The sequence below is a fragment of the Ornithorhynchus anatinus genome, chromosome 12 (genome assembly GCF_004115215.2).
Source record: "Ornithorhynchus anatinus isolate Pmale09 chromosome 12, mOrnAna1.pri.v4, whole genome shotgun sequence".
Taxonomy (NCBI): Eukaryota; Metazoa; Chordata; class Mammalia; order Monotremata; family Ornithorhynchidae; genus Ornithorhynchus; species Ornithorhynchus anatinus.
Genome location: NC_041739.1, coordinates 10049602 through 10069694, shown reverse-complemented (window position 1 = coordinate 10069694; position 20093 = coordinate 10049602). Strand labels below are relative to the sequence as shown.

The 20093-nt window shown below is 46.8% G+C and overlaps 1 protein-coding gene across 3 annotated transcripts in view; it reads left to right on the top strand.

Moving 5' to 3' along the window:
* The window catches only part of CLCN3 (chloride voltage-gated channel 3), an 89683-nt gene extending 71610 nt beyond the window's left edge, over positions 1 to 18073 (top strand). For 2 of the 3 annotated variants that reach the window (XM_007673030.2, XM_007673033.3), the window contains 5 exons: positions 509 to 695; positions 2867 to 3265; positions 9407 to 9623; positions 13065 to 13140; positions 15109 to 18073. In XM_007673030.2, coding sequence (XP_007671220.1) covers positions 509 to 695; positions 2867 to 3265; positions 9407 to 9623; positions 13065 to 13140; positions 15109 to 15267 — 1038 coding nt within the window. In that variant the 3' untranslated portion in view covers positions 15268 to 18073. The remainder of the gene's footprint in view (positions 1 to 508; positions 696 to 2866; positions 3266 to 9406; positions 9624 to 13064; positions 13141 to 15108) is intronic. The other variant, XM_029076508.1, reaches the window with a different exon arrangement.
* The last annotated feature ends 2020 nt before the right edge of the window (positions 18074 to 20093 follow it).

Here is a 20093-nt window from a genome sequence, read left to right as displayed (position 1 = left end):
CCATCAAAAAAAAAATTATAGTTTCCAAAAGCTGGAGAGGACTACTAATGAGGGCTTCGTTCATCCTCCTGTCAAAGGACAAAACCATCCAGAACAGAAGATTGTTAGTTTTTTATTTGGATTTTTTTTTTTAACAAGGAGATTTCATAATGTTTCTCCATAGTTTATGGTTTGGAATTTGCATTTTTGTTTTTCTCAATTTCTAGAGTAATTTGTGGCAACCTCAGTAAAACCACTAACAGAGTGTCATGATCCATGCCTTTGCACCTGTAAACCATGCTTAACCCAGTGTTCTGATTGAAGCGAATCAAGCGTAGAAAAATCCAAGATGAATTGGAAAATATACAAAAAGCATGAAGGAAAAATATCTAGCGAATATAGAGAACCTCAAAGAATACCGGTTTCAGGCACGCACTTGGAGGGATTACATTTTGGTTTATTACCGCATTTCTGACGGTTTACTATTTCCCGCCTTTCTCCTGCTCACCGTCCTGTGGCTGCTGTTTAGGTTCCGTCCGGCTTGTTCATCCCCAGCATGGCAATTGGTGCCATAGCTGGGAGAATTGTGGGAATTGCAGTGGAGCAGCTGGCCTACTACCACCACGACTGGTTCATCTTTAAGGAATGGTGTGAAGTTGGAGCAGATTGCATTACCCCAGGCCTTTATGCCATGGTTGGAGCAGCAGCATGCTTAGGTAATCCTATTTTATATATCCGTGCTGGCGCTCTCTCTGTCTCTCTCCCCTCTCTTTTCCTCACGCTGTCACTACTTGATTTTCCACTAAAGCCATCACCCCGCAAGTTCATAAGATAATGAATGCTTATGGGGAAGCAATGTGGCCGAGTGGATAGAGCACGGGCTTAGGAGTCGGAAGGACCTGAGTTCTGCCCTTGGGCAAGCCACTTCTCTTTTGCAGCAGTTCCCTCGTCTGTAAAATGGAGGTGAAGACTGTGAGCCCCACGTAGGACAGGGACTGTGCCCAAACTGATTTGCTCATATCTACCTTGGCACTTAATACAGTGCCTGGCAAATAGTTAACACTTAAATGTCATTTAAAAAAAAGTATTGGCAATTGGGTAAAACCTAATTGCAGCACCTTAAGAGCAAGTTTGGAACAGAGTCTCTCACCCTGCATATTTGAATCATAAAGCATGAAGCATTATTGTTATTATTTTTGTAGTTAAGCACTTACTCTGTGTCAGGCTCCGTTCTAAGCCCCGGGGTAGATACACGCTAACCAAGTCGACACAGTCCCTGCCCGACATGGGACTTTCGGTAGGAGGGAGAATGGGTTTTGAGTCGCCATTGTACAAGAGAAGAAACTGAGGTACAGAAAAGTGAAGTAACTTGTCCAGGATCACACAGCAGACAAGTGACAGAACGGGGATTAGAACCCAGGTCCTCTGACTCCCAGGCCTGTGCTCTTTCTGCTGGGCCATGCTGTTTCCATGAAAATTTATTCTTCCCCTGTCACTGGAATTAAATTAGCTTTTGTGTTTCATGATTGAAGTGAGCAGGTTAATACACTTTATCCCAAATTCACTGTTAAAAATCTATAATTGGGTTTATCTAAGTCAGTGTTCTGCTTTCAAATTGCTCATGTGCTCAGTGTGGAAGTGCTAAGTGTGTTTGGTGTTCCAGCAAACATAGGAAGATACTGGGAAGCAGCATGATCTAGTGGAAACTGCACAGGGTTTCTAATTCTGCTTCCAGCCTCCTCCACTTGCCTGCTGTGTGACTGTGAGCAAGTCTAGTACTTATTTAGTACTTCTGAGAGAAGCAGCATGGCTTAGTGGAAAGAGCCCGGGCTAAGGAGTCAGAGGACACGGGTTCTAATCCCGGCTCTGCCACTTGTCTGCTGTGTGACCTTGGGCAAGCCGCTTAACTTGTCTGGGCCTCAGTGACCTCATCTCTCAAATAGGGATTAAAACTGTGAGCCCCACATGGGACAACCTGATGACCTTGTATCCACCCTAGTGCTTAGAACAGTGCTCGGCACATAATAAGCGCTTAACAAACACCAACATTATTAATATTATCTGGGGAGAAGCTTTCCCTGACTAAGCCCTCCTTTCCTCTCTCCCACTTCCCTCTGCATCACCCTGACTTGCTCCCTTTATTCGTTTCCTCACCACCCTGCCCCACAGCACTTACGTACATACCTGTAATTTATATTAATGTCTGTTTCTCCCTCTAGACTATAAGCTCGTTATCGGCAGGGATTTTCTCTCTATTATTTTATTGTACTCTCAAAAGCACTTAGTACAATGCTCTGCACACAGTAAATGCTCAATAAATACAATCACCTGACTGACCAACTTCTCTAGGCCTCCATTTCCTTATTTGTAAAATGGGTCTTAAATAAACAGGTATTTCATCTCCTCAGATTGTGAGCCTCATGTAGAACAGGAGTTGTATCTGACCTGATTAGGTTGCCTCTACCCCAGTGCTTAGCACAGTACATGGCACATAATGGCATTTGGTGGTGATGGTATTTAAGTACTTCCAATGCACCAGGCACTGTATTAACTGCTGGGGTGGATACAAGCAAATTGAATTGGACACAGTCATTACCCCACGTGGGGTTCACTGTCTCAACCCCCATTTTATAGATGTGGTAACTGAGGCACAAAAAAGTGAAGTGACTTGCCTAAGGTCTCATGGCAGAGCTGGGATTAGAACCCATGACCCCCTGACTTCCGAGTTCTCTCCAGTACACCATGCTTCTTTGACAGGCAGGTATCGTTATCATTATTATTAACAATGATACTATTAGTACTAATTGTTTTAAAAGATGCTTCCTGTCCCTTGGTTGGTCCCTCCTCCCCGAGCACGAGGCTAATGAGTGCTTTTGGGTGTTGGCAGGTGGCGTGACCAGGATGACAGTCTCCCTGGTGGTTATTGTGTTCGAGCTGACCGGAGGGCTGGAGTACATCGTCCCCCTCATGGCCGCAGTGATGACCAGTAAGTGGGTCGGCGACGCCTTCGGCCGGGAAGGCATTTACGAGGCACACATCCGGCTGAACGGGTACCCCTTCCTGGACGCCAAGGAGGAATTCACCCACACCACCCTGGCCGCCGACGTCATGAGGCCCCGGCGGAACGAACCCCCGCTGGCGGTCTTAACCCAGGATAACATGACAGTGGACGATATAGAAAACCTGATCAACGAGACCAGCTATAACGGGTTTCCGGTGATCATGTCCAAGGAATCTCAAAGGCTAGTGGGATTCGCCCTCCGGAGAGATTTGACTATCGCAATAGGTAAGAGCTGGCAGGGTTTTCCTCTCCCACGTTTTAGAGTTCAGTTGTCATGATTGTTGGGAGCAGTGGTGTGGTATACAGCAGTGGTCTTGCGGTCAGAGAGACCTGGGTGTCTGCTGGTGACCTTGGGCAAATCACTTTGCTTCTCTGTGCCTCAGTTCCCTCATCCGTACATTGGGGATTATGACCGAGGGCCTTAGTGGCACAGAGACTGCCCAATCTGATTCACTTGTATCTACTCCAGAGCTAAGTACGATGCCCGACACATAGTGAGCACTTATCAGATACCATTAAAAACCCCAAGTTAAGTTAATTTAATGTTGATTGAGCATCCCTGATGGGCCAGGTGTTGACATTGGCATTGGCAAATTGACATAGGCACAAGGAATTGGGGATGATGGTTTCTAGATCTCATCTCACACTGAGGAAGAAACTTACATTGTAATGAATTGTATTTTTTGTTGCCTTTGTTCAAGGTGCTTTGCCCCCCGGGCACTGAAACAGGCTGGTTCTTTTTTTTTAATGGGGGAGGATGCAGTGAAACCTTGTTATTCCTGACTAGGGTTATTCACAACATATTACACAAATATTATTCCCCAGTGGTCTTGATGCCCTTCTGTTCCTTCATCAGTTTGAACTCACTGAATTCAAAATGAGTATTTATTGCATTTTCTGGGCTTGTACTTTGTGGTAAGCACTGGAGAAAGGTCCAGGATCATTGAATCGGACACTACCCCTGAATCACAGGGGACTCATAGCCTTGAGAGAAGGTGGAAGGGTGAATAAATTGGGAGGTTGGGGAGCAAGGGAAATAACCTTAGGTAGAGGGAAATAATGGGGCATATTCAGTAGAATATAGTCACTGTTGACTATAGAATATATTGTGTTGACTATGTGCAGGACACTGTACTAAGCACTGGGGAGAGTACAGCATTATAGATTATTATTTAATTAATTTAATTTATTTAATTTAACTATTATAATGATAGTAGTAGTTGTACTTGTTAAGAGATTACTCTGTGCCAAGCACTGTTCTAAGCGCTGCGGTGGATACCAGCTAATTGGGTTGGGCACAGTCTCTGCCCCACAATAGGGCTGAGAGTCTTAATCCCCATTTTACAAATGAGGGAACTGGGGCACAGAGAAGTGAAATGAGTTGCCCGAGGTCGCACAGCAGACATGTGGCAGAGTCAGGGTTAGAACCCAGGTCCTTTGGACTCCCAAGTCTGTGCTCTAACCAGTAGAACAAGCTATTTCAGACGCGAGTGAACAAGACTTTATTGTATCTTGTTTCCAGCGTACGGTCTTTCTGTCAAGCTACGAAACACAAGCTTTGGTGTTGGAGTTTGTCAAATGTAGGGTTTAAGCAGTTGGTGCTCACTCTACTTCAAAATTTATGCTCACCCAGGTCACCTAGTCATATTCAAGTTTAGCCTTCTTGAAGCTATTTTAATCTCTGCAACTACTCTGGAGTGGTGGTATTTAAAATTTCAGCTCAATTAATCCATCAATGGTGTTTATCGAGCGCTTACTGTGTGCTGAGCATTGTACCATGGGCTGGAGAGAGTACAACATAACATAGTTGGTAAGGAATGTTTCCTGCCCACTGTGAGCTTACAGATCCTTTGTTCCAGCCCATTGGCTTTCTGTTTACCTGCTGTGATTTGCTTTGAGACTGCAGACAGCTGCAGGACACCTTAGTAAGTAAACCGGGAACTCTGAACACCGTTTAAGAGATTTGTTGCCCCCAGATTGGCTCAGCTGCTAATCAGATTGAGCGCTTAAGGCTATTAAACATTTATTTTGGAGCGGTAAGCAGGACTGCTGTCTCCTTGAGCGTTTTGTCAACAGTTGAACCATTGTGGAAGACAAATGAAGTGACTTTTCCCAGGTCATAGAGCAGACGTGTGACAGACCCGGGATTAGAATCCAGGTCCTTCTGACTCCCAGGCCCGTGCCCTATCCACTAAGCCGCCACTTGCCTCCTACCTCTGCCAGTGCAGCTATATAGGGCTTCAGTTCCCTACCTATAAGAGACTCCCGCTTCCTTTCAGCTCTTCTCAGAATTGCCTCCGGACCCATGGGGAAATGCTCTTGGAAAAATCGATCAGGCAATCAATCAGTGGTATTTATTGGCACCGTACTAAACATTTGGGAGAGTACGACCCAGTGGGGTCTATAGGCACGATCTCTGCCCACAGGAAGCAGTGGCTGGACAGGCGTTCTTGCTGTCCTCAGAGCATTCACATCTCCCCGGAACCTGAGTTGCCTCGAATTTCATTGCTTGGGGAGCACCCGCAAAAGCAAGGCGAGAGAGGAACTCGGAAAGGAGCTTAAAGAATATCTGCTGGTATTGCAAAATGGATAAACTGATGTTTAAACCTTTACCCAGCATTTGCCTTTGTCTACAACTATTTATATGAAAAGGTCTTTTAAAAACTAGAATGAGGTGAAACACCCAGAACAAATGAATTTAAATAACCATTGCCTAAGAGATTTAAGTTCCTTAAGGGCAGGGACTACAGATTCTTTTGCAGTCTCCCACGTAGTTAGTACGGTGATCTGCACAAAGCATAACTCTTCATTCAATCAGTCGTATTTATTGAGCACTTACTGTGTGCGGAGCACTGTATTAAGTGCTTGGAAAGTACAATTCAGCAACAAAGAGCCAATCCCTACCCAGATGCTTAACAATCAGTGGTATTTATTGAGTGTTTACTGTGTGCAGAGCTTGTGAAAGCAAAATACAACATAAGGAAGGGTTTAGCTTCAGGATGAAAGAGGGGAGGATTCGGTGAGGGATACTTAAGTCTTGGGTAACACTGCAGTACCGTGTGATAATAGATTCCCAGGCCAAATCTGTTATCAAAGAACATGGAGTTGATTTTTTTTTTTCCTTGGGCTTGTAGTTGGCAACGTGTTGCTTTAGGTTGGTGACCTCATCTTTACGGAAAACCTGTTTGATCATTTGCTAGAACATGAAAGAAATATATCAGTAATTACCTCATCTCACTTCCAACTGATTCTGGATAATAGACATGTGTCTGTATGTCTCAAAACAGTTGAGTGACCTGAGAATGCAGATAATGGGAGTCCGTGCTAGGTTTTTGAGAAGTGGAGTCTGGACAGTGTGAAATGCTAGCAGCTGCTCCTGATGGTGGGAGCAGCCAGGGTCTCATGGGTATTCTTGGGGTTCACTTATTCCAGCTCTACCTCTGGAAGTGACTATCTGAGCTCATTGAAACATTGGGCCTCTGAATCACCCCAGTTCCCTTTAATAATGAGCATACCACTTGTAGTGGCGAAAGTAAAGCCTGCCTTCTCATTTTAACACTGTCACGAGAGGCGAAAGGTTATTTTTTAAACATCTATTGGCCTAATGAAAAGAGCATGGGCCTGGGAGAGAGGACCCGGGTTCTAATCCCGCTCCACCATTTGCCCATTTTAACTTCTCCGTGCCTCGTTTTCCTCAGGTCTGACCTCCCTCCTTAGTCTGTGAGCCCCATTTGGGATTTTTTAGGGACTCTGTCCAACCTGTGTTGTTACTACCTCAGTGCTTAGTATAGTGCTTGGCACAGAGTAGGCACTGAACAAATACCACGATTATTATCACTATTATTATAATCAGAAAATGCAAACTTTGGTCCTATTGAAAGCATAGACAGGTCACGCTAAGAGTGACATGGTATTTATCATTTCTCACTTACCTAGGTGTTTGCCGAAATTAAGTGTGGTGAGCGTTGGTTTTCATTGGCTTGGCACTGTAATGTGAAAGCAATGAATATGTCATCACTTGGCGAAGGCCATCTAAAGAAAAGGAATTAATTATTCCCATAACAGGCTGTGTTTTAGCCCTGAGTTGAAGTTGTAGGAAAGGGGCAGGTAAGACCACCAGATAGTTACCACAGGGAGCTCACCAGGGTTCGATGAGAACTGCTTTGATTGTATACCATTCTGTCTGTCATAATTTCTGTTTGAAGTTAACAGCACCTGATCGTAGCTGTCAGCCTCGGGTTTTCTCATTTATGAAAAAGAACTACTCATCCCTCCCTGCTCCTCCATCTTTCATTTTCAAGTGAAAATCACCAGTTTAATCAGAAAACTCTGCCTCCAAGGAGGTCAGGAGACCTGGAACTTCACCAGACTCACTCCCTGTAGAGTTGTCCTTGGCATTTGAGGAAGACCAAATATTTCAGAGTATTTGGAGAAACAGTGTGGCATAGGGGATAGATAGAGCAGGGGCCTGGGAGTCAGAAGGACTGGGGTTCTAATCTGCTTGCTCCGCCACTTGTCTGTTGTGTGACCTTGGGCAAATCACTTCATTTCTCTGTGCCTCAGTTTCCTCATCTGAAAAATGGGGAATAAGACTGTGAGCCCCATGTGGGACATGGACGGTCTCCAACCTGATTAGCCCGTACCTATGCCAGTGCTTAGTACAGTGTTTGGCACATAATAAGTGCATAACAAATACCTTTTTTTTTTTAAAAAAAAAAAAAAGACCACTGACAGTGAAGTCCACCTCTAAGCGCATGCGTGGCTGAAAAGGCCATCGTGCACTACCTGGCGCTGTTTTCTAGTTTGCCTCTATGTCAAACCACGAATCCCAATCAGCCAATCTGATATTTATCAAGTGCCTACTAAGTGCGGAGCACTGTACTAAGTGCTTGGGAGATTTCTATCAACAGAATTAGCAGACACGTTATCTTCCCATAAAAGCCTACGGTCTGCAGGGGGAGTCAGACATTAGTGAAATAAGTAAGTAATTTATAATATGTAATTTAAAGGCATGTACATAAGTGCTGTGGGGTTGAGGATGGGGTGAATATTAACTGCCCAAAGGTCACAGATCCAAATGCTTAGATATAAAACATAATTATATCAATTGAGCATATACTGTTTGTGGAGGAGAGCCATTTAACGGAGTTGGTCAGATCCATTCCCTGCCCACACGAGCTGGGGAAAAGAGGACTTAATGAGGCGAGGCCTCTTGGAAGAGATGAGACCTTAATAATGCTTTGAAGGTGGAGAGAGTGGTGGTCCGGCATATGTGGAGAGGGTGGAAGTTTCAGGCTAGGGGGAGGATTTTGGGAAAGGGATCAGCGGTGAGATAAATGAGATCGGAACACAGTGTGCAGACTGGGCTGGAGTAAGAGATAGGTCAGTGAGGATGAGGCAAGCTGACTGAGTGCTTTAAAGCCGGACCGCCCCAAAATTTGGCTTACTCTGCCTTGAGCCCAGGCTGGCTCTAGAGCCGTGGAGTGTGTTTGAAGAAGTGTATCCCTGCCGTCCTCCCCAAACCTCCACCCCAGACTAAGAGATGAAGTAGTCATTGGAGACCCTCTCTATTTGTAGCTCATAGTTTTGCAATATAGTGTCCCCTATTTCTTTGGTTCTCTGGTTCTATTTTCCTGTTTGAAAATGGCCTCAGCCTCAAGCGTATAAAGGAGCGGCAACACAATTACTGACCGTTTGTTGAGAGTACTGTGAAACGCTTCAATTTATGGTCATCATTACCACAGCAATCCATTTCGCAATGGTGGGTATCATGTAAAGGATGAGTGACATTTTCCCCGGTCACGCTTAAGATTTTCCCAGAAGCCGTCCTTCCCCTTGCAAAGGGTGTAACTGCCCCCACCCAATTCCGAAGTTCAACGGAAGCCGTGTGTTCGCCAAATCGGGCAGCTCAGCTAACATCTCGGGGGAAGAGCAAGGACAAATGCAAGGCAGGGTTGGGTTTGTCTATGAATCACTCCTCCTCTCCCATTTTACGGTATTTAGCGCTTACTAGGTGTCAGGCACTGTACTGATAGGGTCAATACAAGTTAATCAGTTTGGACACAGTCCCTGTCCCACGTGGGGCTCACAGTCTTAATCCCCATTTTCTACAGATAGGAAGCTGAGGCACAGAGAAGTTAAATGACTTGCCCAAGATCACACAGCAGTCACATGGCAGGGCTGGGATTAGAACCCAGGTCCTCTGCCTCCCAGGCCCGTGCTCTTTCCACCAGGCCACACCGAAATAGACCCGGGCAAGAAAAGTCAAGAAACTCTGGCCAGGAGATGCATTTTTCCCTCAGAACGTCCAGGCTCCCTTCCGACGAGCCCTTTATTTGCATTTACCCGTGTTGTCGCCTCTTCCAGAAAGTGCCAGGAAAAAGCAAGAGGGCATCGTTGGCAGCTCCCGCGTCTGCTTTGCCCAGCACACCCCGTCCCTTCCAGCCGAAAGTCCACGGCCTTTGAAACTTCGAAGTATTCTGGACATGAGCCCTTTCACCGTGACGGACCACACCCCAATGGAGATCGTGGTGGATATTTTCCGCAAGCTGGGCCTGAGGCAGTGCCTCGTCACGCACAACGGGTGAGTCCGCTGGCCGCCGAAGAAACCCGTCCGGCCGCCAGCCTAGCCCAGCGGCAGCAGCAGAGCTTCGCTCTCTGCCCGCTGCAGTGGAGTCTGGGCAGGGGGTTGGTCGTGAAGCCTGTCAGACGGCTGCCACGTGGGCCACGTCTTGGCACGATGGCAGTGGGTCAGACCCCAGTTTAACCCGGTAGCCGGCTGAAATGGATGAGATCAGCTGATTTCTAAGTCACCCAAGGGCTGGTTTTCAGAGAAAAGTGGCACATTTGCAAAGGGCATGAGCTAGGGTTCCACGCAGGGTCCCACCCACTGAACCTAAAAGGGGAAGAAAACGCCCCCCACCCCCAGCACTGTGCTTTTCTTCCTTTGTGCGTTCTTATCGGGCTCATTAGTGCCCAGCACCTGGAACAGTAGCCCCTCTGTGAATATCAAGATCAGTAATCAGTACAGAGCCTGAGGGATTTAGGCACAAAACCTGCCCTTTGTGATCCCAATTCAAAGATAAACCTGAGGGCCCTGGCAGGGCATGGTTTGGGGAAGCAGCTGTTGCCAAGGTCACAAAGCCAGTTGTGTAGAGAAAGAGTGTGTGTGTGTAGTTATTTGGGCTGAGACAGTGAAAAACATTTATAATTTGTTTCCAGCTCACCAAGCCCCAGTTGTTAAAAGTAAACTCTCACCAGGACCTATTCCAAGAACTGCTGTTCTTTCTCGACAGGTTTTCTGGGGCGCTCTTTAAATTCCGACTAGCTGGAGATATGAGGCAGCAGTTAGTGTGAAGTGTGTTTGTGACCAGAGGAGGAAACGTAGTTCCACGAGACTGTCCCCCTTTTGTTGATGATTTCTGAATTTCTTGCAGGGATGTTTCAACCGGCAGCCTTGTTGCAGGGTTTTATAGCATTCCCTTCACTGTCTTACCTGTTTCTCAACCTTCAGTGAAGAAAATTGCACGCTTTGCATTTATAGACTGTACGTGGGAAGTAGTTCTTTCAGGGGAGCTCAAGGTTTTATTCAGTTCTGGGCATCCTCCATCCAGGTGAGAGGGGGTTGGCTGAACCACCCCACCCCCATTCCTCTGTGGAGGGTTTGGGGGGAGGCACCCTCATCCTACAGTTGGCCTCCACAGGGCAATTTCATAGGGACTGACAGTGCCTCAGGAATGTCATTCCACAGGTTAAAAAGACTTGATGACTCAATGTGATATTCTCTCCCACCTCCTACCTTCCTCCTCCAGCTCAAGCTCCCTTCCTTGTTTGGCTTGAGAAATCCTGCATGTGCCTCTTCTGCAGGGGGCTGTTGCTTTACTGTTGTAATGCTTTCCTGTCTGTCTCTGTGTGAAGAGGTGGCAGGTTGAATTAAAAATATACAGCTATCCAGACCTGATTGGAATAGGGTCGGAGGAGCACGGAAGAGAGCTAGGGTTAAGTGACTGCAAGAAGAAAATTGTGGAATAGGCAGAGTTGATCCAGAGGGATCAAGTTGGGTTCAGGGAGAACCCAGATTTTAAAATTGCACAAGTCGTCCCAGGTTAGCCTTCAATCAGATGCAAGTGACCTCGTTTTTCTCATGTGTCTGGGTACCGAGAGATGGGTCAGAACCGTCCTGATGTGGAAAGAGCTTCCTAAAAGTTTTCCTTCTTTAAGGAAGAGAACTTCTGTTTCTGCTGTCACTTACCTATGTGTTAGGGTTTCTGCTACCTCTGCTTCCCCGTGAATCTGAGACCTCAAGCCCGGCTGAAAAGAGGTAATTGAATTTGGAAGCTCCACTGAAGCATTGGGTCCTCTTCATTTATTCATTCATTCAGTCATATTTATTGAGTGCTTACTGTGTGCAGAATACTGTACTAAGCGCCCGGGAGAGTGCAGTACAGCCATAAACAATGCAGTTCCTTGCCCACAACCAACCCAAGTGTAGAGTAGGGGAGACAGACATCGATACAAGTAAATAAAGTTACAGATATGTGCATGAGTGCTTCTGGCAAAGGGATAAATTACAGATATATACATAAGTGCCAGAGAAGCAGCGTGGCTCAGTGGAAAGAGCCTGGGCTTTGGAGTCAGAGCTCATGAGTTCGAATCCCAGCTCTGCCACCTGTCAGCTGTGTGACTGTGGGCAAGTCACTTAACTTCTCTGTGCCTCAGTTACCTCATCTGTAAAATGAGGATGAAGACTGTGAGCCCCACGTGGGACAACCTGATTCCCCTGTGTCTACCCCAGCGCTTACACCAGTGCTCTGCACATAGTAAGCGCTTAACAAATACCAACATTATTATTATTATTATTATTATTATTATTGATATAAATTGGCAGAGTTAGAATCCATGAGTGCTGTGTCAGGCACATCTCCTTTCGCACTGTAGATTCATTGGTCAAATCTCGTCCGACTGCTGAATGTCCACCCACATAGAAAACCAAGTTTCTGGCCCTCTCTTAAAACAGTGTGAGCTTTAAGCTGTTCTGTGGCAAGAAGGTTGCTCCCCATTCACAGGAAATGGACAATGCCTGAGCCGATGACCGATGATGTAGCGCTTAGTACAGTGCTTGGCACGTATTAAGCACCTAACGAATACCATAATTATCATTATTATCATTATTTGGGATGAGCAAGTTGGGCAAGTATCAAAGAACTTAGCCCCAGTCGTTCCTGTTGTACGAAAGTTGCTTCACAATAGAATTCCCTCCACGGTGACTGACAGGTCAGGGAGCGTTTCCCCTCTGCCCGCTGTGTGGTTATCCCAAACCTTAGTGACTACCTGTTTCCAACATCCACAAGAACAGCACATCGGGTTAGCTCTTTGTGGGCAGGTTGCGTTGTACTCTCCCAAGCGCTCAGTACCGAGCTTTGCGCACGGAAAGCACACAATAAGTACAATTGAATGAATGAATGAATGAATCTGGTTTGAGTCAGTTCTCCTAGAACCCTGGGGTTTATGTTTTGGATGATCCCTTGCGGTAGGGATGCTCGCTTTCTGAAATTCATGCCGTATCCTCGGCCAAGAGCGCACCCCCTTCCTCGTTGCCAGAAGATCCTAATTCTGCCATCATGTCACGGTTGAGCCAGAACGCGAGGTGGGTGACAACGCCCGTTGGCACTGGTGGAACTAACTGCAAGCTAGCTTGGTTTCCAGAGTCCAAGAAGATTGGATGAATGGCAGGATGATTGGGTTTATTCATTTTCAGGGGGCACCGGAGTAACTTCATGGTTTCCAAAGGTGATTTTTAAAGTACTATTTTGCCCTTGTGAAAACAAAGTAGGAGCCTGTGTGAAAGGGCACTGATTCTTATCATTTTTGGTTTCGTTTGGATTTTTTCTATTTCATTAAGAGCATCCTTGCGATTTATGTTTTCATTTTCTTTCTCTAATCTTTTATCATTATGATTGGAACCTTTTTTTTCTTTTTCATTTGATTTCCCACACAGTTATTAGCATAACATGATCTGTTTCAGGATTGTCTTGGGGATCATCACAAAGAAGAACATATTAGAGCATCTCGAGCAACTAAAGCAGCACGTCGAACCCCTGGTGATTAGATATATCAGATCTCCTAATTAGACACCTTAGAAGTCAGGAAGCATGAAACTTGTGAACTGTTCAGTGCTCTCTTACCCCGATTTTCAGCTGAACAACAAAAACATACTATGCAACCAATCACATTTGTATTATATCAGCCAAACTGTAACTCTAAGAGAACTTGAGAATATGTAAAACTCCACCCACAGAAATTCCACCACAGTCCCCGTTCGCGGAAGAAAGGTTCTAGCCACGATGTACACAATGTGAGCAGGAAGAGGTCAGATGTCTAGTATGTTGTTGGACAACCAAAAAAAAGTAAGACGGTCACAGTCCCCGTGACTCGATGGGTACCCCAGACTAGCAGAGGCCTGGTTTTGTTGGTATATTTTTTTGTTGTTGTTCCCTTCCTACTCGCCGACTGTGACGTTTTTTGTAGGAAACCTTATTGTTTGAACTCTTCCCACCGGTCGTAGCAATGTAAGGATTGCTGATCGTGGCCCAGAATCTCCTTATGATCTTTCAACTGGAATCGGTTCAGGCCGTAACTTGAATGCTTTTGTTCTCACAGCTTAGTTGTTTTTCTGCCATTGCCTCAAAGACCTTCAAGGGCCGGTCTTTTCAAGAGGAGCCCGTATTTTTTTTTTTGTGTGTGTGTGTGCTGCAACGTATGTCCAGTCATTTCATAAACGAACTGTACCTAAATCCGTGTACTGTATGTGCCCGCTCTGTACAGTGTTGTCCATATGCCATAAGCCACTAACGAGAGGGTCGGCTATATTTTTGTTTTTACCGGCTTCACGTCCTGTCGTTGTATTAACGAAGACTGAGTTTGTTTTCTAATCTTACTCGTAACTTCAAGACTGTCTAGGTGCCACAAGTATTTCCTGAAGCCATTGCTCCGCAGTAGTCAGCTGTATTAAACCTGTCCTCCCAGTTTGCTTAAGCGCACACCTGACTGTGTTTGCCTGACTGTGTATATTTCACAAGTGTTTCATGCCTCCTTTTTATAAAGGAAAAACCCAAATGAAAAGTACTAACCAGAATACCACGGGCAACAGCTCATCCCTTCTGCTTTCTGCTTCTCCTGTGATATTGTCCTTCACAATTGCTCTCTGGCCTCGATTTTTTTCTTTCCCCACTGACCTCTGGATGCCAGAATAACAAGATCATTTCATAAAAGCACGGCACCTGAATACTTAAACCAGAGTCGACAGAAAGGCAAACGAAGTGGAGGTTCGAAACTTGGTGGGTGGGAGGGAGCGAGGGGCTCTCCAAGGTTTATTCCTAGAATTCCGAATTATGAAATGCTTTTCAGTGCTGACTTTTACGCATTCTGGTCTCCTATGTGCTTTCATGAAGATTGCAGTATATTAATAACCGGACAACTCCGACCTCTTTTGATTGCTTGATATTCATGCAAAAAGCGATCGGCCGTCAAGCCGTCTTTCCATTTCCTGGGCAGCAAAATGAGAACTAAAATTAATTGTCCTTCTCAGGGGGTCAATATCACTTCCTATTCATACTTTTGGTTTTTGGTTGTTGGTTTTTTATTGTTTGTTTTGTTTTCTTTTGGGTTTGTTTTGTTTTTTTTTTTTGGCGGGGAGGGCCCTCCTGCTTTATTACTTTTTTGTTGGCATACATTGATCCAAATTTCGTTCACTTGGTGGGAAGCAAATCGTACTTGAACGGGGCATGAACTCGGGGTGTGTCTCTCTGGTGAAGGCACTCACCCCCGTCGTGACCATCACCATTGGGCGCCTCACATCAGGGCAAACAGAACGATGGTTACGTGGTTACATTTGATCTTTTTTTTTTCCCCCCAAACAATTTTGTCGGAGACGCTTCCCCCTTCCCCCCCAAAATCAGGCTGTTTGCTTGGCTCTATTCTTGTCAACAAAAAGGACTTGGCTACAGATTTAGTTTTATGTTTTCTTTTCCTTTTTATTTTAATAGCCATTTTCTGTTTATCCCTTTCAGGCGCCTCCTTGGCATTATAACAAAAAAAGATATCCTCCGTCATATGGCCCAGACGGCAAACCACGACCCCGCATCAATAATGTTCAACTGAATCCCATAGCTGAGGAGAGAGAGGAAACGGAAGAGGAAGTTCATTTGTTGAATAGCACAACACTTTAATCTGGGGGGCGTGGTGGGGGGATGGTCTTTTTATTTCTCTCTCTCTCTCTCTCTCTCTCTCTCTCTTTTTTGCCGGCCGGGGGGAAGTAAGTGAAAGCTGGGTTTCTGCAGCCCAGTTGGCAAAATAATGCTTCTGGATTTAAGGAGTTGGTCTGGGGAGGGGCTGGAGGGAGAAGAGAGGAGGAAAAAGAGGTGAGGTACTACAGCGGAAAGCAGGGGATGTCTGGTCCTGCTCATTCTGCTCCGGATGCTCCACGGCGTCTGCTCGGCCGTGACGGTACCGTGCGAGCCTCCGCGGAGGTGATGGGAGGTTCTGCAGTCCCTGGCGCGATTCCCCTAGCACTGAGGAGGCACCACATCTCCGGAGGGCCTCTTTGCCTTTGAGACTGGAAGGTCGTGCCCTACTTCACCATTGAAACCTGTTCCTTTTATCTCATGAAACGTCTGGTAATAGTCCATCATTCCCGAAGAGCTCTTGGTTTCTCTCTGTCTCTCTTTCTCTCGTGCGCACGCTCGCGCTCTCTCTCTGTCTCTCTCTCCTGAGCTGTTACAAAACCTCTTTAAGGTTGGCGTGCCCTTTCGAAGCAGTCGTTTCTCATATTGAGAGGGACTGTGGCCTTACTGTGAGGGGCTCGTGGCAAGAAGGGAGGGTCCCTTGGGCCATTGAGCAGGCGGTTCGTTGGTGACGGAATGCTTGGAGCGGGGAGATATGCACTGCGAAAATGAATCCACCAGGGAAAACCTCATACGAAGCGAGTGGGGAAATCTTGCAGCCTCAGGTGCTGCGGTTTAAAATAATAACAACACACGCAAAACTTGACTTCCGAGGCAAAACGGTGTCTTTTGCCTTAGACTCTGGATAATGTGACCTGGACTTCTGGACATTTTTGTATGCTTGAAAACACTATGATCTGTACCGATGCTGTGCAGCATTAAGGAAACAAAGAATTCAGCTGCTCAGTTAAAGCGAAGGAATAATTCTGTTTAGCTATACCTGGGTAATGTTTGCATGCTAAAACACTGGAAATATTTTTTTCTTGAGATTCAGTCATTTTTCTTTTCCACAAGGTGGCCACTGCTGACACAAAAGAAGAAATGTAATTCATAACTTGCACTAAATGTATATTTTTTCCTTACAATTTTACCATTCTTATTTATATTTTTATGGATTAAAAGATCTATTAAATGTCGATCAGTTAATATCTCACTTAAATAATTTTACCTTTTTAATGTGATTTTTATAAACGAATTCAGACTCCTTTCTGAGGATGGAGCATCGAGCAAAAGTTTACAAGGGGAATAATAAGGGTTTAAAAAGGGGTTGTCGCTATTTCTTTTATGATCCGATATGTCCACGATAGCTTTGTCGATCCCGACCTTCACTGCCGTCACCCTGAGAGCGAGCTAATCGTAAGCAGAAAAATTACCCTTTAACTGGAAAATGCAAACTCTGCATCTCCCACTGCAGGACCTTGCTGGAGGTGGGTTTTGGTTTTTTTTTTTGTTTGTTTGTTCTTTTAAACAAAAGCAATCTAGTGTAGACCAGTGTTGACTTTTACCCCCACCCACCCCACCCTTGTTTTTAGGAATCTAGATTTCTAGCAGCTGCATTTCTAGCTGAAGTGTAATCTTTGGGCAAAAGTCAAAACTGTCACTTGGAGTGTTGGATGGAATGGAAAGTCCGTCCACATCATGTTTTTTGGGTTTTTTTTTTAACTGGATGGATTGAAACCTTCCTGGGTTTTCATGTTCTGTTTTCAGAAATCTCTGTCTTAATCAAGGGCGACTCTGAATTCTCTCCATTTATCAGGAAAGGCAGCTCCGCCGGGCGGCCCGACGGCCCCAAACTTTTGGGATCGGGAGTCGGGGCTGGGGACGCGGCCCGCCTAGCGGGGACCGGGCAGCCGTCCGTCCCCCTTGCCGACGGTGCCCCGTCCGTCCGGAGCGGATGGCGAGCCCTCCCCCGGGACTCGGCCAGATTTCCCGCCGGAGCCCATCAACGCCTCGTTCGAAGGCGTGGTTTTGCAGCCACCGACGGATTTTAGAGATCGGTCTGGCGGTCCCCCGGCCGGGCACCGGGCCCTCGTCGACATGGCCCCGGGCACGGCGGAGGGCGGCAACCCGCCTGCCTTCTGCACCGGGAGCCCCGGCTCCTTCCCTTCACGGCTTCCATCGTGACCCGAATCCTCAAGCCATCGTCTCATTTTCCAAATTGTTCATTTTTATTTATTTCTTTCGGTTCATCTTCTACCCTCCCAAGCCCTCCCAAGCTCTTTCTGCAGTCTGACACTTCAGGATGGGCGTTGTGAAGTCACATCTTGTTTCTCTGCTCGAAGTGAAACGGTGTAATCGGACCCCCTGATGTGTCTCACTGCCGAACAACAGAACCGAGCGCCGTTTCCGGTGGATGCGGTCGTCCCCTTCGGTACGGTTCGCTACCTGCCGACGCTCTCCTTCTCCGCCACGTAAAGCGAGGTGTGGACGACCGAACGGAGAAACAGTTTGGAAACCCCGCGTGCCTGTGCAGTCCGGCCAAAGTTTACGACCGGTGTGATCGTTGCAGAGCCTTGTTCGAATCGGTGGCGAGAAGGGGGCGAGGGCGTCAGCATCTCTTCTTTGTTTTTAACAAACTGTTCGATTATGGGTTCATGAAGAATGCTTAGTTCGTTAATCCGTGATGTTGCCTAGAGCCGTATTTAATATCGATCTGTTTTTATTTATACTAGTGTAGTAGAGCTCCGTATCGTCGCGGTGAGAGATTTACCGTGATGTCACTTACACTCTATTAAAAAAAATCTGTATGACAGTGGTGGTCCGGCTCTTAATTATCGTGTCCTAGGAAGTCTTCCCCATCGCTCCTGCTGCTGCCCTTAAGACTCCGCATTCACAGGTGGAAAAGTAAAGCGGCCTGTAGTTTGCGAGCAACGGACCCCCACCCCCAAGCCGAGCTCCGCCGGCACCGTTTGGTTTCCGAGAATTCCCTTTGCGGGCAAGACTGGAGATGGCCATTTTGGGAAAGCTCTGGCAGACGAACAGATAGCGTTCTTCCTAGGGCCGGGGGTGAAACGGGAGCGGCGTGCAGAGCCGGAGCCCCCACGGAGGATGCGGTTCCACGGTCACCGGGCAGGGGCGACCCAAGGGTTGGGAGGTGATCCGTGGGCACATGCGGAGTTGGTGGTCTTCAGGGGTCCCAAGTGGGTGGGGCCCCCCCACCGGCATCGCTTGGAAACGAGTCTACCCAGGGTCTACACGGTACCGTTCGTTCATTGTCGCATCTGTTAAGCGCTTATGGCGCAGAGCGCTGTACTAAGCGTCTAAGATGGTTGCGTGAGCTAGGAAAACTGGTAAACCTCCGAGGAAGCGGTACAGACTAGTGGATAGAGCATAGGCCTGGGAGTCAGAAGGACCTGGGTTCTAATCCCACTCCATCCCTTGTCTGCTGTGTGACCTTGGGGCAAGTCACTTGCTTCTCTGGGCCTCAGTTACCTCATATGTAAAATGGGGTTTGAGACTGAGCCCCGTGAGGGACAGGACCTGGGTTTGACCTGATTGGCTCGGATCTACCCCAGAGCTTAGAAAAGTGTTAGAACATAGTAAGCGCCTAACAAAAACCATTATCATCATTATTATTTTTATTGTGACTTTAGGCGGCCAGGGGAGCCACCAGCCACCCAGTTGTCACCAGCACAGCCCAAGCATCGATGAGGAGCTTGGCCTGAGAACCAAAGTAGCCTCCCACTTAACCCATCCACGCTCTGTCTTCCAAGTCGGAATGGCTTGAGCAATTCAGAAAATGACTTTTTCCGAAAAGCCCGGGTTTCTAGACCACATCAGGGTCATTTGGACCACGTTCTGATTTTTGCCTCTCCTCTTCAGCAGGCCAGGGGCTTCTTTACGTTCAGCAGGAACGTTCGGCTTTACGTTAACGTTCAGCACTCAGGACCCGGAACCAGGTATTTGGGGTAGTCGGGCCTGCTGGATGCTCTATGGGGAGAGCATCTTTACCCCTACCTCTCTCTAGTCAGGCGGAGAGATGACCTTAAGAGGCTTAATATAATTTTCGGCTAGGAGCTGAAAAAAATCCCCAAACTGAAACTGTCACTCCCCAATGTTTGACAGGACTCCGGACTAATTGAAGGAATGAAAGGAAAATAAGTGATGTAAATACTGATTTGTCAACAGCCCTCTCTGCTTGGAGAAATGAGGCCAGAACTAAGTCGAGCAGTCCCCGGGCCCTTACGGACATCGCAACGTGAGTCAGTGAGCTAACGCCGCACTTCGGTCAACAGACTTGCCAGCTGGATCGAGGGATCGGCCAGTTGTCCACAAGGGGCTAAGTTTTTGGTTTTAAAACCTCAGTGTCTTCAACCGTCAAAACAGGTTTATCAGTATCTGCACCGTCGGTTCACACCTACGCTGGGAGTGGTGTATTGTGCAATTTTCCTAATAGTTAACTCAACCTTAGTGGTACCACAGCCAGATAGTTTGCAAAGACACTTGCCGGGTCATTCAAGGAAGAATGGGGTAGGAATATGCTGCTCTTCTGCTTTCCTTTTCCAACAGTCCCCAAATGCCACTCCTCGCGAGCCAAAAGAGGACTCGGTGTATTCTGCCACAGAATTAAGTCTGTGACAGTAGGATCTTTTTATCTTCCCGTGTAGACCTGTGGACTGAACTCCTGACGGTTCAAAGGGAGCTGGGACCTGGAACGACTTAGAGGAAACACACTAATTCGCTAATTCTCCCTTGGAGGTTATTTCTGGTTCGGTAGCCCCCGTGACGGTGCGCTCCAAATCGCTCCGACGGCCTATTTCTAATGCCACGCT